This window comes from Sminthopsis crassicaudata, chromosome 2 (genome assembly GCF_048593235.1).
Source record: "Sminthopsis crassicaudata isolate SCR6 chromosome 2, ASM4859323v1, whole genome shotgun sequence".
Lineage (NCBI taxonomy): Eukaryota > Metazoa > Chordata > Mammalia > Dasyuromorphia > Dasyuridae > Sminthopsis > Sminthopsis crassicaudata.
Window position 1 is genome coordinate 535,944,911 of NC_133618.1, and position 13,884 is coordinate 535,958,794.

The following is a 13,884-nucleotide window of genomic DNA, read 5'->3' on the forward strand; positions in this document are numbered from 1 at the left end:
GGGAAATTAATTGTACAATGTGAGCAAATCGTTCTTTACACTCCACATCTCAAGCTCCAGGTCATACCCTGTTTAAAGAAGTTCTCATTTTAATACCCTGTTTAAACCTGTTTAAAGTTCTCATTTTAATATCCGGTTTAAAGTTCTCATTTTAATACCCGGTTTAAACTGTTTAAAGTTCTCATTTTTGGAAAATTCTGGGGCAGGTGTTAGGAACAAATCAAAGTCCAAGGTGGGGACTTTGATGTTACAGATGATTTATTATGTTACAGATAAATCCTTGACAGAGCCAAGATTCAGATCACCTGGGTCAACCTACCTTATTGAATGGGAACCCTAGCCCATTTGGTTTTGTTTTAGGGAATCTTAAAGGTAAAATAGTGTATAGCAAGCTGAGCCAGAAACTAATAGCTACTTTTTTATAACTCTGGGTGAAGTTTAATTTCCATACTTTGATGTGGACAAAGTAATATTCAAGGTTTCAAAACAGTTTCATTTCAAATACAAGACTAGAAAAGCCCCACAATGCAATGAGCAGATAACTTGTTGGTGACTGTGTGTATATATGTACATATATGTGTATACCATTATGGTTCAGTTGCACAGTGATGTCCCAGCACTTTCTGACTGTGGACCACACGGATGTTCAAGGGGTTTTCTTGGCAAAGATACTGGAACGATTTGCTATTTCCTTCATCAGCGGATTAAGGCAAAAAGAGTTTAAGTGGCTTGCCTGACCTTACACAGCTGGTGACTGAGGCTGATTTTGGACTGGATCTTGAGGACTCCAGGCCCAGCGCTCTCTGTCCACTAAGCCATCACGCAGCCTTCAGGGCTTACCCAGCGATTAGCCCCAAATCCCACAGCCAGTGAGTATCTGAGGCTGAATTTGAACACACCACACACACACACATATCCCAGAATTTATGTCTATCTGTCGTATCTCCATATCTAATTAATTTAGAAAGGAAGCTAGGAGATGATTTGCAAAATGGACTTGCTGTGAGATGCAGTTAGACTTCCTGATGCCTGGGAGAGCTTGAAGTCTTGCACTGAGCATGGGGGGAAGGAGAGCTGCAGTAATTATTGACGAGGGGATCTTTGAGATTAGAGAGTAGTGGAAATAGGGAAGTATATCTGCTTTATAAGTAACATTCTACCCTGCAGACTTCTGGGAAGAACATTTGTAGTCAGATACGGGACTAGACTTTTGTGTATATATATTCATGAATCAAATCCCGATGGGATGTCTTTTTTTTTTTTTTTTAAAGATGATCAGTAGCTGGTATTGTGGAAGATGCGCAAGTACAAAAAAGTGTGGGAAAGCATTAACAGGATTAATAGGGTTATCCAAAAAGGAAAGGAAAGGTCACCCTTTTCTCCTGCTGTGGTATCATCTGATCATTTTATTTCTTGGACTGGAATATTCCCCCCTTCTATTCTGCATAACCAAATTCCTTCCCCTCCTTCAAGGACTAGAAGCTGCTATCTTTTTGAAGTCTCTAGCCCACTAGGATTTTTCTTCTTCTCTGAATCCTGACACTTATTTAGGTGTGATAGTGTAATTTATGAGTGTAAAACTAGTAACAGAGCACTTTGCAAACCTCATAGTACTAAAGTTTAGTGGGCCATTATTTAGCTTTGTTCCAAAGCGGTTTCCCACTGCGTTTCCCACGTATTGGCTTAGTTTTGTCTCTCCATCTAGACTCCTGGCTGGACGATCTATCCTCATCATTCCTGGATCCTCTCAGGGCCCTCAGCAGTCTCAGACTGGGCCCATCGCACGTTAACTAGCAGGATTCTAACAGGAAGTCATGTATTCAGAAGGGCCGTGGAAGTAATGGGTGGAGTCATCAGTCACTTTACCCCTGGTCTGCTTCCTCCACACTCTCCTGGAATAAGAGCAGCCAAAACAGCACCACTCAGGCATAGTGCTCTCAAGATAAAAACTTTATTTTACAATTTTATAAAGCAGCTTTACATTAAGCACAAACAATCCATTTACTTTGTATAGAAACATAATACCTTTCCGTCTGCAAAAAATCAAGTTTTGCTGTATATAAAACTAACATGTGCACATTGTGCTTGAATTGCAAAGTCTGTACAGCTTTACAAAGGACTACCCTTTAGAAGGGCATCCAGTAAACACTTTATTGCATATTTAACATATGGTATATAACCCACATGTACAACAAAGAAAAAACAAGAGAAAAGAAAGAGTAGAAGGTGGATGAAAATAGCAGCTTCCAGTGCACAGCTTTCAGACACTGGTCAAGAAAAGAAGACTGCCACATTTTTATAGAGTTGTGCTTGTGTGTCACTGTTGCATATACTCACATGCATCACGTTTTTTAGATGAAATCTATGTACAATTCTCCTGATGCAAAGGTCAAAAGGAACTCGCATCCCTCCATTCTTGGATGATTTGATTTTACATGTGAAATGCCAAGAGAGGTTCAGGTTCAAATCAAAGTCAGCTACAGACCAGACCAATACATACTCCATGCCAGCCTCATGCTATCCCCAGTACCCAGCCTCGCCCCTGGCAAAGCTCAGAACAACAGTGCGAAGCTCTCACCAAGGATGTCTATGGAGGCGATTACAAACACAAGAACATTTTAGGAGGAACGTACTATTGTAGTCTCCACGCGCTTTTCCCCCTAACAATGGTGCCACGGGTTCAAGGAACTCTCTTAGGACCAAGGAAATCACACAGCTGCTACTGCAGCAGAGAATGCAAGGTCAGACCAACAGCATGGGAATCCCAATGCCATTCATTTCTGACATTTTTGGATGAAGTCACTGCATTTCTTTCCTGTGCAGAAACCAGCTGAATGGTTAAGGCAGTACCACAGCACTCTCATGAATCCTCTTAATCTGAGATTCTTCAAGGTGTGCAAACACATCCGGGAGAAGCCCAGACCACTCATCTTTCTAGAACAGCCTCACTATCAAAAGGAATCAAATGGGGTGATTACACAGACTTTCTGGATTCTGGCACTGAGAAAGAAAAAAAAAAAGCTACAAGTTCAAAATTTTCAGACTGTAAAATTAAAAACTAATAGTTGAACATATTGGTTACTTCAAGCCTGCTTCTTCTAGGACCAGATTTATTTTATCTCAGTGCTGAAAGGCATCTTTTCCTCAGCTCATGAACCATCTCTTCAAAATTTCATTTCTCTTTCTTAATCCAAAAGTAAAAGAGATTTTGCAGATTGACAGGGCACATATTTGGTTTCTGGTGATCATTTGGTACAAATAGCCATGCCATACTGTATTTGACAGGCTTTTTACTTGGAAAGTGGGGGACCTAATGTTTATAATTTATAGAAGTTACAGTATTGCTGTAAGGCATTAATATAATGGCCAGAGACCAACCTGTTACTAATGGGATTAAGACAAAGGCCAGTGGAAAATTAACTCCACCCCACCCCCACTAGCTCAAGGATCTGATCAATGACTCTAAAGGCCTTCATCCATCCAGATAACATTCATGTGCATGTGAGGGGATATGGAATCTGCTCATGTGTGGAAGCAGCTTCTTTTTTTTGTTGTTGTTGTTGGTTTTTTTTTGTCCAATGGCTGAAATAACTTTCTCTAACACTGGAAAAAAATATTTAATACACATTACAGCAATGACTTTCATTTGAAAGAAGCATGTGTCTCGAATTTAACGTTTATACTACATTGTTCCCCCTTAAGAGCATGTATGGGGGTGGGGGTGGGGAATGATTATAACAATGGATGCTGATTCAGAAAGCCCTTCAAGTGAATTACTCTGGGGAAAAGAAACTACTCAGGCCTATTATAAGTTTTAATTCAAGTTTTTCTGCAGGCTATGAAAATTAGATCCTTTATAAATCTAGGCTGACCATAAATTTCCACAAAGAATATGGTATCAAAACGAACAATTCTTAAGTATGATTCAAAATAACAATACAAAATTCCAGACAGTGACAAAAAGAACCCAATGCCATGGCAGAGGGGAGTGATTGATGATTAAACTTTCATCTGATTGGAGATCAAGTTTCATCAAAATGAATGGTAGTTTTGCAATTGTGCAGTCAACTATTTTCACTCTTATTTGTGCTTACAGAATGTAACTTTGAAGCCAGAAAACTGGCTTTATGTTTTTAATTTATACATTTCAAGAAAACCATAAGCTCAAAATATTTCTCCATATATACCAAATTTAACAAATGCTCCCCCCCAATTATTCTGTAGAAAAGAAACATCTTTTAAAAAGATGTACACAGTCCACTATTCAGTTTACAAGTAAGTAGACATTTACCTCATTACAGCACATGATTTTTCTTTACTCTGCTCCCAACATACACATAAATAATTTCATTTTAAAAGAGGCCACATACTAAATTTTCAGGCAAGGGCTAGAGAGAGGGACTGTATGGCTATTTAATCATTTTCATATAAGAAGAAAATGATGTTTCCCCAAACTGAGTGTGAATTTTTTTAAGGCATGTCTAATCAAATTGGACTATAAGTAAGCAAGGTAAAGGGAGTAGCCTTTATTGAGCCCTCATGCTAGAAATGTCACTTACACTTGTTAACATTCACATCACGAAATGCAATGATTTCGGATTAGCTTTAAGGATCACTATTTTAAAGTTGTCCATAAAACTCATTATGTGACCTTTTAAAATGTGCCTTGGTTTTTGCTATGAAAGCCTGACTGGTGGTTCTGATTTTGGTCGTGAGCTTTAGTTGTGCTTTGCCCTGCTGCCTTTGAGGTAACTCTTCCAGCGCTTGACGAAGTCTCTGAAGACCGGGGCCTCGTCGATGGTGCTCAGGAGCTGCAGCTGGTTGATGTGGGTGGTGTGGTAGTCCCAGCGGGCCAGGTTGGGCGCGCTGCCCAGCATGAAGTGCCGCAGGTCGTAGATTGTGCCTGAACCCGTGTCGTACAAGGGGAGCATGGCCTTCAGGGACTCCATGCCGCGCTCGTACAGCAGCCTGGCTTCTTTCCCTAGCTTTTCCCCGGCAGTTTCTTTTAAGTCATAGAGTCCGATTAGAGAGTACATGAAGCCATTTAAGACAAAGGAGCTGGGTGTGGTTGGATATTCTTCATACCAGTCATATTTATTCATGAAGACGGCTTTCACACCATGTTGCTCTGACAAGAACTTATAAGGGGCCGTCGCCCGTAAAGCCGAGTCGAGGAATACGTGGTCCTTGGTTAAGAGATAGGCCCTCACTAGGGTAGAAATCGCTTGTCCCTGGGCCATGGCTGAGTACCAGCCGGGCTCTAAAGACCTGAACCCTTCGCCTAACTTTCGTGTTACCATAATTGGCCAGCCACCTTTTTCATCCTGGTTTTTGACCAGCCAGTGACTTGCCGCAAAGAAAGCAGCCATGTGAGCGGTGGTAGAGATGGTGATGTTGTCGAGGAATCCTCTTCCTTTTGCAATTAACCTGACTACTTTCTTGGGCATTATTTTGGTCTGCTTGACAGCTTTTGTGTTGGAGAGACCCACTCCTTTCCTCAGGTCAGTGACCAAGTCTCTCGTGACAGTGCTCCAACTAGTTCTGGGCCCAATGCCATAGTAAATGTCTCTTTCTTTAAAAGCAATCAGCTGAGTATTTGAAACATAATGCACTGTGAAGAGCTGGTTTTTCTCTGTGGTCTCCAAAACCACAGACACGCTCCCATTTGTCAGTAACTTGAGGTCAAAGGAAATAATGAAGTCTTTTGTATTTCCAAGCTGTAGAGAGACACCCTCACTGGTTTCTGGAAGGAGAACATACAAACATACACACCCCCCAAAAAAATTTGATTAGGAAAAACACTTAATTTGAACATTTTAGTGAAACTCTTTCTGAAAAGTACTTTGGGATAATAGCACCAAATAAAAAGGTAAATCTCACTACTCCAAGGGTATTTAGTATAACAAATATACTCCTAAATTAAAATTAACATTTCAATTTAGGTGTCAGTTCATTATTTCTTATTGCTAAAATGAATCCAGAATGGCTTTTAAAAATTAAAAAAAAAAAAAAAAAAAAAGCTCTCTAATATTTCCCCATTTCTCTCCAAATTGCATAATATACTTCAGGAGATTAAGAACAAATTGCTCAAGAACCAGGAGATCACTATAGACCTCAACAATGATACTGTATGAAGACATATTCTGATTGGAGTGGATGTTTTCAACATAAAGAAGATCCAACTCACTTCCAGTTGATCAATGATGGACAGAAACAGCTACACCCAGAGAAGGAACACTAAGAATTGAGTGTAAAATGTTTGCACTATTGCCTTTCTACCCAGGTTATTATATCTTCGGAATCCAATTCTTACCGGGCAACAAGAAATTCGGTTTTACACATATATATTGTATCTAGGTTATATTGTAACACATTTAACATGTATGGGATTGCCTGTAATCTAGGGGAAGGAGTAGAGGGAGGGAGGGGAAAATTTGGAAAAGTGAATACAAGGGATAATCTTGTAAAAAAAAAATTACCCATGCATATGTACTGTCAAAAATAATTATAATTATAAAATTAATTTTAAAAAAAGAACAAATTGCTCAGATATGACACTAAACTTTTTCTGTAATTTAATGCTGACTGATCACTGGTTTGTGGGCCTCTGATAGTAACAAAATATCTATGATATGCTATATCTTCTGTACTGCCTGGAATATAGTTCAAGAGGACCACAAATTCACTGATCAGGATACTTTATCCATACGTAGACTGTGACCCTTCCACCCCTAGTGGCTTTGTGAATGGATGTGGCCAGAAACACTAATTAGCTAGTGGATAATTTTCTGATGATAACACTGTTTAGAAGCCTAGCAGCAGAATTTAAATTCTGCTGATATAGATTCTGAGAACCAAAGGTCACCTGATTTTTTGGGATAAGTAGCAACTGGAATAACTCCAAAGATGTGTTTGCATCTTGTTAAGCTTGAGAACCAAGTTCAAAACGCATGAGTTCTGGCAGAGGCACCAGATTTCAGATGTCTAGTAAAGCAAAAGTAATTTCAGCCAATTTAATGTCAATGGAAAGTCTTTAGTAACCAGCATTTCGGCATGATAGTTAATGTTAACATTTTTAAATCAAAGATTATACTTACTAGAATTCTAGTTCAATATATTTTTATCTTCTCATTCTTTGAAAACTGTTTCCTTTATATGTGAATGAATTTATTGCATAAAAATAGATGTTATCTTCTCAGAAACAGCCTCCCATTTGGTTTTTAAAATTATTTAGTAAACTTTACTAACACGATTAAACAAATAGCCCAACTAATGAAGTTATTACATACACACAGAGGGTGTTGAAAAAGTCTTTAAATTTTAATGGCTTAAAAGTACTCTACAATTTTTGGAATACTCAGTCTATATATGTTGCAGTTGGAATTCTAACATTAGTTGGAATATTTGATTAAATGTGTTAGGAAAGCTTGATAAACATTTTAAAAACTACATGTGAGACAATTTCTGAGGCACTCCATGTCTTTACTCTAGGGACCGTTTTTCTTGGTTATCTCACCAACTCCCATCGGATCAATGATCTATGTGTAAATGATCTCCAATTTACATATCTGGCCCTAATCTTTCTCTCATATTACTGACTGCCTTTTGGATAGCTGAAACCACAAGTCCAAAATCAACAGGTCCAAAACAGAATATCCATCTTCTCCCCCTGAACCCTTTCCTTTTCAGAACTTCCCTATTACTGTCAAGGGGACCATCATGTGCCCAGTCACTAAGACTGCCAATCTCATGATGATCCTTGAGTCTTCAGTGGGCACTCTCACTCCATGTCTCCATTCTGTTGCCAAATCTTGTCTCGTTACTTTTCCTCCATGACATCTCTCCTGAGTGTCCTAAGTGCCCTTGCACAGGCCTTTGTCACCTCATGTCTGACTGCTGCAGCAGCCTTCTGGTTGGCCCCCCATCCTCTACTCACCTACAGAAGTGAATCTCCTGCAGCACAAATCTGAGCACGTCCCTCTTCCTATTTAATAAATTCTAGTGGCTCTGTTACTATAGGGTCAAATCCAAAAGCCTCCACTTGGCTTTTAAATCCCCTGGCCTCTCTGGCTTTTCCAGGCCCTATAATCTATCTGAACTAGCCTCTTGTTCCTTGTGCACAAGAGTTTGTCTCTGGACTTTAGGCCTTTCCCCAGCAATCCCTCAGATTTGGGACACCATCCCTCCCCTGCTGCTCCTCCTGACTTCTTTGTCTTCCATCAAGATTCAGCTCAAAACCATCATTGGCAAGAAGTCTTTCCTAGTACTCTCTACTGCTGGGGCCTTATTTCCCATAAGCTTCCACAATATATATCTTATATGTACAGTTATCTGAATGCCATCTTCTTCCCTGGAATGTGAGTTCCCTGAGGGTAACCTTGGCCCATACATTTGTCTTTCTTTGTATCCATCCCCCAAACTCAGCATCCTGCTGGGCATTTAGATTTTTGTAAACTGATAGACATTTAAAATATAGGTTCAGTCTGAAAATAATATTTCTACTATGTTTACATATTTTTTTCAGTTTAGGTCCTTTTCATTTAAAGGAAAGGGTAAGCTTAAGATTTAAGATATCTGTATAATTCTTAAAAAATTATTACAAATTTCCAATTATTGTAAAAAGCATTTGGCTCTTCAAAAATAATATATGACTTCTTGTAGTCATTTCTGGTTTTATTCGGGAATGATTTTAACTCACACTGGTTTTTTATTGATCCATTTTTTCTCTGAAAAGGCATTATCTTGTCCTTCACCTAAATTTTTTTCCCAATAATTGTTAAAAATGGTATTTTTTAATATACTGGATTTATTCAAGTGTCATATGAAAGCATTTTCATTAATAAAGTCACTTATGAAACCAAATTAATTTTATGCAACATTTCCCTCTTTACTAAGACAGACTCATTAATAAGGATGTAATGTAGTTTTCTCCACTAATCAATATCCATTTGAATTAATGAGCCCATTACCTGAAAAAGACAATAAAGAAATTTTTACTAGCAACTTGGGTTTGCTTATCTGGAAGGGAAAAGTTGTCAAGAACAACCTTGTGTCTTTTTAGAAGATAAATATTAAGAGGAAAAAAGGTTATGGGATTTTATATTTTCTTTTCATTCTCTAGTGAGGGTAGAGTAATCTGCTCATTATGAAAGCTACAATACAAATTTACTCATTTTAGCCTTAAGTAATAAACTGATGAGTGCTTATTATAGTATAAATAATGGGAAATTTTTATTTTTTATCTTGTGGTACTTTATATTCTGCATATCTTGCACAAAAGCAGTTTTGGCTTGTTGTTTTCTGGGTGAATTTTAGTTAATTTGCCTTCGTTTGTCAAATTATCATATGCTTAATTTTATAATAGCATTTTTCTTTGAACTATGTTTTTCAATGAATCTACTGAAAAAACCACCACCTTACTTTCTGGAATTAAATAAGAGATGAGAATAACTAAACAAAACCAACAACAAAATAAACCACTTTGAAAAGTTTTCAGTAGGAGGTAATACCAAATAGAGTATTTTTACCAAGCATAATGACATTGTTTAGATTAGGGAGCAAAGAACTTCCAATCTCAGCCAAATTTATCCATTCCATGGTAGGTCTTCTAAAACTATCTTGGGGTCACATGGCAAGCAGGAAGTTGTGATAAGATTAAAAGCTCAGCACTCAGGAGTCTAGTCTGTGAACTTTACACTGAGCTGCTGTATAAACCGAGAATTTTTGGCTTGCCTTTTTTTTTTTTTTTTTTTTTTTTTTAAAACAGTTTGATCTCTTAAAATAGAGGAAATCATGGGAGGATTGCTATTTTAGAATTAACTGTGACCAGCAAGGAAGAACTGACTGATTAAGTGATAGTGATAAGCAACTTGAATGAAGAAACTAACATCTTAATAAACTAACAGCTATAGAAAGAAAACTTAGCTCTGGACAAAAAAGTCCAGAGAAAAGGCAATTACAAAAGAGACATATAGCTAAAAGAATAGTGTCCATGTTAAAATTCAGAATGACTCAGGGCAGCAAAAAATGGGAAAAATAAAAGAATCTTGGAAAAGATAAAGGATGACAAAGAGCTGCCAAAGACTGTGGGACTAGAAGAGAAAGAACAAAAATGATTCTTCCTTGATTGATACTCATGAGAAATATAAATTTAGAAAAAGAGTACCCAGTTGTCCTTAATTAAATTCAAGTCCTTAGGGATAGATGAACTACATCCTAAGGTACTGAAAGACTTGGAACTTATGATTCTTGACCTACTGTCAGCCATTTTTGAAAGGTTGTGGAGACTGAAAATAGTACTACTGTAGGAGCAGAAAAGCACAAATGTCATTATCAAAAAAGAAAAAGACTTGAAATCTGCATTATATAGCAGTATATTTGACTTTAATTCTTAGCAAACTACTAGACTATGTACCAAAGGGATTCTTAATTAACATTTAGAAAAAGGAAGTGGTCTTCACCAAGCGCCAAAGACTAATAGTAATCATGATCAACTAACCTTATTTTCTTTTGACACCATTCTTAGCTGGTAGATCAGGAAAAAAATTATCAGTATTGTTTGGCTAGGTTTTTTAGCTAAGTATTTAACAGAATTTCTCCTATTCTTATACAAAGTATGGAAGCTAGTGGATTAGACCACACAAAAGTCTAGTTTAGGGAGAAAGGACTGGTTAAATGTCCAGAATTAAAGACTATCCAAACACTATTAAGTCATTAGCTTGTAAAAAACTGTCTAGTAGACTTTCTCAGAAGCCATTTTATCAATGATATGTGTAAAAAAAGACCCAGATGGTAGGTTTATCAGATTTATTAAGTGACAAAGTAGGGAGGGATAGCTAAAACTTTGGATGATCAAGTCAAAATCTAAAAAAGATCTTGACAGGTTACAACACTGGGTTGAATCTGACAAGATGAAATTTAACAATGATAATTGTAAAATAGATTTAGTTTTTTTAAAGTTTTTTTAAAATTAACTTCATTACAAGATTGGGAAAGAAATGACTAGAGAAAGGCCCATATGTAGAAGATTCGGGGATTTTATTGGATGGCAACCTCAAAGTGTGTCAGCAGTTCAGCAGCACAGCTCAGAAAGCAAATGCAATCTTAATGCTAGGTGTCCAGTATTGTACGTTGGCCTTGGTCATAAAAGATTTCAAGTATTGTATTTAGTTCTTAGGTATCAAATATTTTAGAGAGAGCATTGGTAAAAATAACATAATTAAAGTTATTTTATTGTGCTTAAAGGTATGCAAAGCACTTATTCAACATCCCGTTCTGTCCTCACAACAACCTCATGAAGTCAGTGCTATTTATTATCATCCCCATTTTAGAGATGATGAAACTGAGGCAGATGTAAATAAAATGACTTGTCCAAGGTTACAAAGAAAGTATCTGAGAAACTGGATTTGAACTCAGGTTTTCCTAAGTGCCTTTATCCATTATACTACCCAGCTGAGTGGAGAGGAGATCTTTATGATACAAAGAGAGAAGATTTGGCAACAGATTGGATATGTGGAAAACCTGACAGTAAGGTGTCAAGGATGACTGAGACTGCAAACCTGAATGATTGACAGGTTGAAGCTGCTCTCAACAGTAATAGGGAGGGATAATAGGGAGGGATGGGGTTTTAGGGGAAAGGGGAGATCTGGATATTCTGGAATTGAGATGCTTCTTAGGCAATGATGACATAGGACTAGCACTTAGGAGACAAACCTGGGCTGAATATGTAGACCTAAGAATTATCTGAATAGAAATGGAAAGAGGACCAAGACAGAGTCTCAGGAAACACCTGTAGCTTGAGGGCATGACTTGAAGGAAGATGAGACAGGTGGGTGAACCAGAGAATGCGGCCTCAGGAAAACCTACAAGGAAAGAGCAGCCAAAAGCCAGTGGCAAATGTTGCAGAGAGCTAGCAAAGGGTGCGGACTGAGAGGGGGCCATCAGATCTGGTAGCTCAGATAACAGGAAACTTTGGGGAGAGAAGTTTCATTTGAACAATGAGCTTGGAAGCCATGCCACAAAGGATTTAGGGGGGGGGCAAAGGAAACGAAGGCACAGAACGTAGATGGCTTTTTTGAGTACTCTAGCCAAATAAGGAGAGATATAGGAAGATAGCGGGTATGGTTGGAGTTAGGGAGCATTTTCCTAAGGATGGGGAGAGATGTGGGCCTATCTGTAGGGCAGCAGTCAGTAGATCAGAAGAGAAGGAAGATTAATAAGAGAGTAAGAATGAAGGGGCAGTCTGTTGAGGATGACTAGATTGGTATTAAATGTACACATAGAGGGGCTGCTTCTTATGAGCACTTAGGGGCACTTCTTCATATGAGATGGGGTTGGGAAAAAGAAGAAAGCTGGGGGAGGATATCTGAATTATATGAGATAAGAAGGAGGGGAGTCAAGAGAATCTTTTCAGGGAAGCAGCTTCCCCTCCCCTCCACCCAGCAAAATATGATGCAAGGGGTGACTTCACATATATAACCCACACTTGGTTTCTCAATGAGGAGGGAGTGGTGAGAGAGTGAGAAGGATTCAGAATTCAAAATGTTTTAAAAATATCAACAATTGTTTTTTATATGAAATTTAAAAAAAGATAAAAAATATGATGCCAGGTTGCTAGCTAAGAAGGTGGCAGAGGAGGAGATAAGAGGCTTGAAGAGGGCTAAAACCATTTGGAAAAGCGGCTGTGGTAAATGAGATAGCAAACTGATTAGGGAGGTGTAAAAGGACTATTTTCTTGTAGTGAGGATTTAGGTGACATTATGTCACATAAATCTGTAGTGTACCCAGTTAGCATTAGACTCCATAATTTTCTCTAGCTCCTTTCAGCTCTTCTATATTCCTAGATCAAAGTGTGAATTTAGATACAGGTTTCAAACTTTTAAATGTAGGAGGAGAAGCATTAGAAAAATCCAGCACTTGAAGTCAGCTTTAAAAATAACAATTTTAACAGGGCAGCTAGGTGGCGAAATGGATAGAGCACCAGCCCTGAAATCAGGAAGACCTGAGTTCAAATCTGCCCTCAGACACTTAACACTTCCTAGCTGTGTGACCCTGGGCAAGTCACTTAAGCCCCAATTGCCTCAGCAAAAAACCAAACCAAAACAAAACAAAACAAAAAACTCCACCCCCCTTAATACTAACATTACTAATCCAGTCATGTTAACAACATTACACTGTACCTAGTGTTAAATTGTCTTTCTCTACAAAAAAGTACTGGAAAACAAGTATTATTAAAATACCATCTAGAAAAGGTTAGATTTATAAATCAAATCACATTCTTTTATTTATTTTTATTGGGAAATTTGGGAATGTTCAAGAAAAAACATTTGAAAAAAATAAAAATAAATAAAAACAAGGAAAAAATCTTTTGTTTTTGTTTTTTTTTTTAAATTTCTATTTTATTTTATAATTATAACTTTTTTTTTGACAGTACATATGTATGGGTAATTTTTTACAACATTATCCCTTGCACCTACGGAAAAAATCTTTTAAAAAACCCTTATGATCATTTTTTTTAATTCCTAGTTTTCTTATATTTAAAATGAGAGGAGTTGGATTAAATGATTTCCAAAATATCCTCTATCTTGTTTGATGTTTTTGGGTGTTTATATATTTAATATTTCTGCTTAGAGGTGTTAATACTGGTTGGTATATTTTATTTAGTAATCCTCTTCAGTTCCTTATGGTAACAATTAGGGTATTTGATATTATTATAAATTATGAGAAATAAGGATTTTTTCAGACTTTGAATGCTGGATACGATATGTGTTAGAAATATTGCAGAATGTAAACATCAAGTAATTATAGAGAAAAAGAAATGAAGAAATCCTATATCAAATCCACATTAAAAGATCTTTTTTTTTTTTTTTTAAGATTTGTCACCTA

At 37.4% G+C, this 13,884-nt stretch overlaps 1 protein-coding gene across 6 annotated transcripts in view; it reads right to left on the reverse strand.

Annotated features, from left to right (window-relative positions):
- Positions 1-1,929: 1,929 nt before the first annotated feature.
- GLCE (glucuronic acid epimerase) overlaps positions 1,930-13,884 on the reverse strand; it is a 135,134-nt gene continuing 123,179 nt past the window's right edge. For all 6 annotated transcript variants that reach the window (XM_074294697.1, XM_074294699.1, XM_074294701.1 and 3 more), the window contains one exon: positions 1,930-5,743. In XM_074294697.1, the coding sequence (XP_074150798.1) occupies positions 4,719-5,743 (1,025 nt within the window). In that variant the 3' untranslated portion in view covers positions 1,930-4,718. The remainder of the gene's footprint in view (positions 5,744-13,884) is intronic.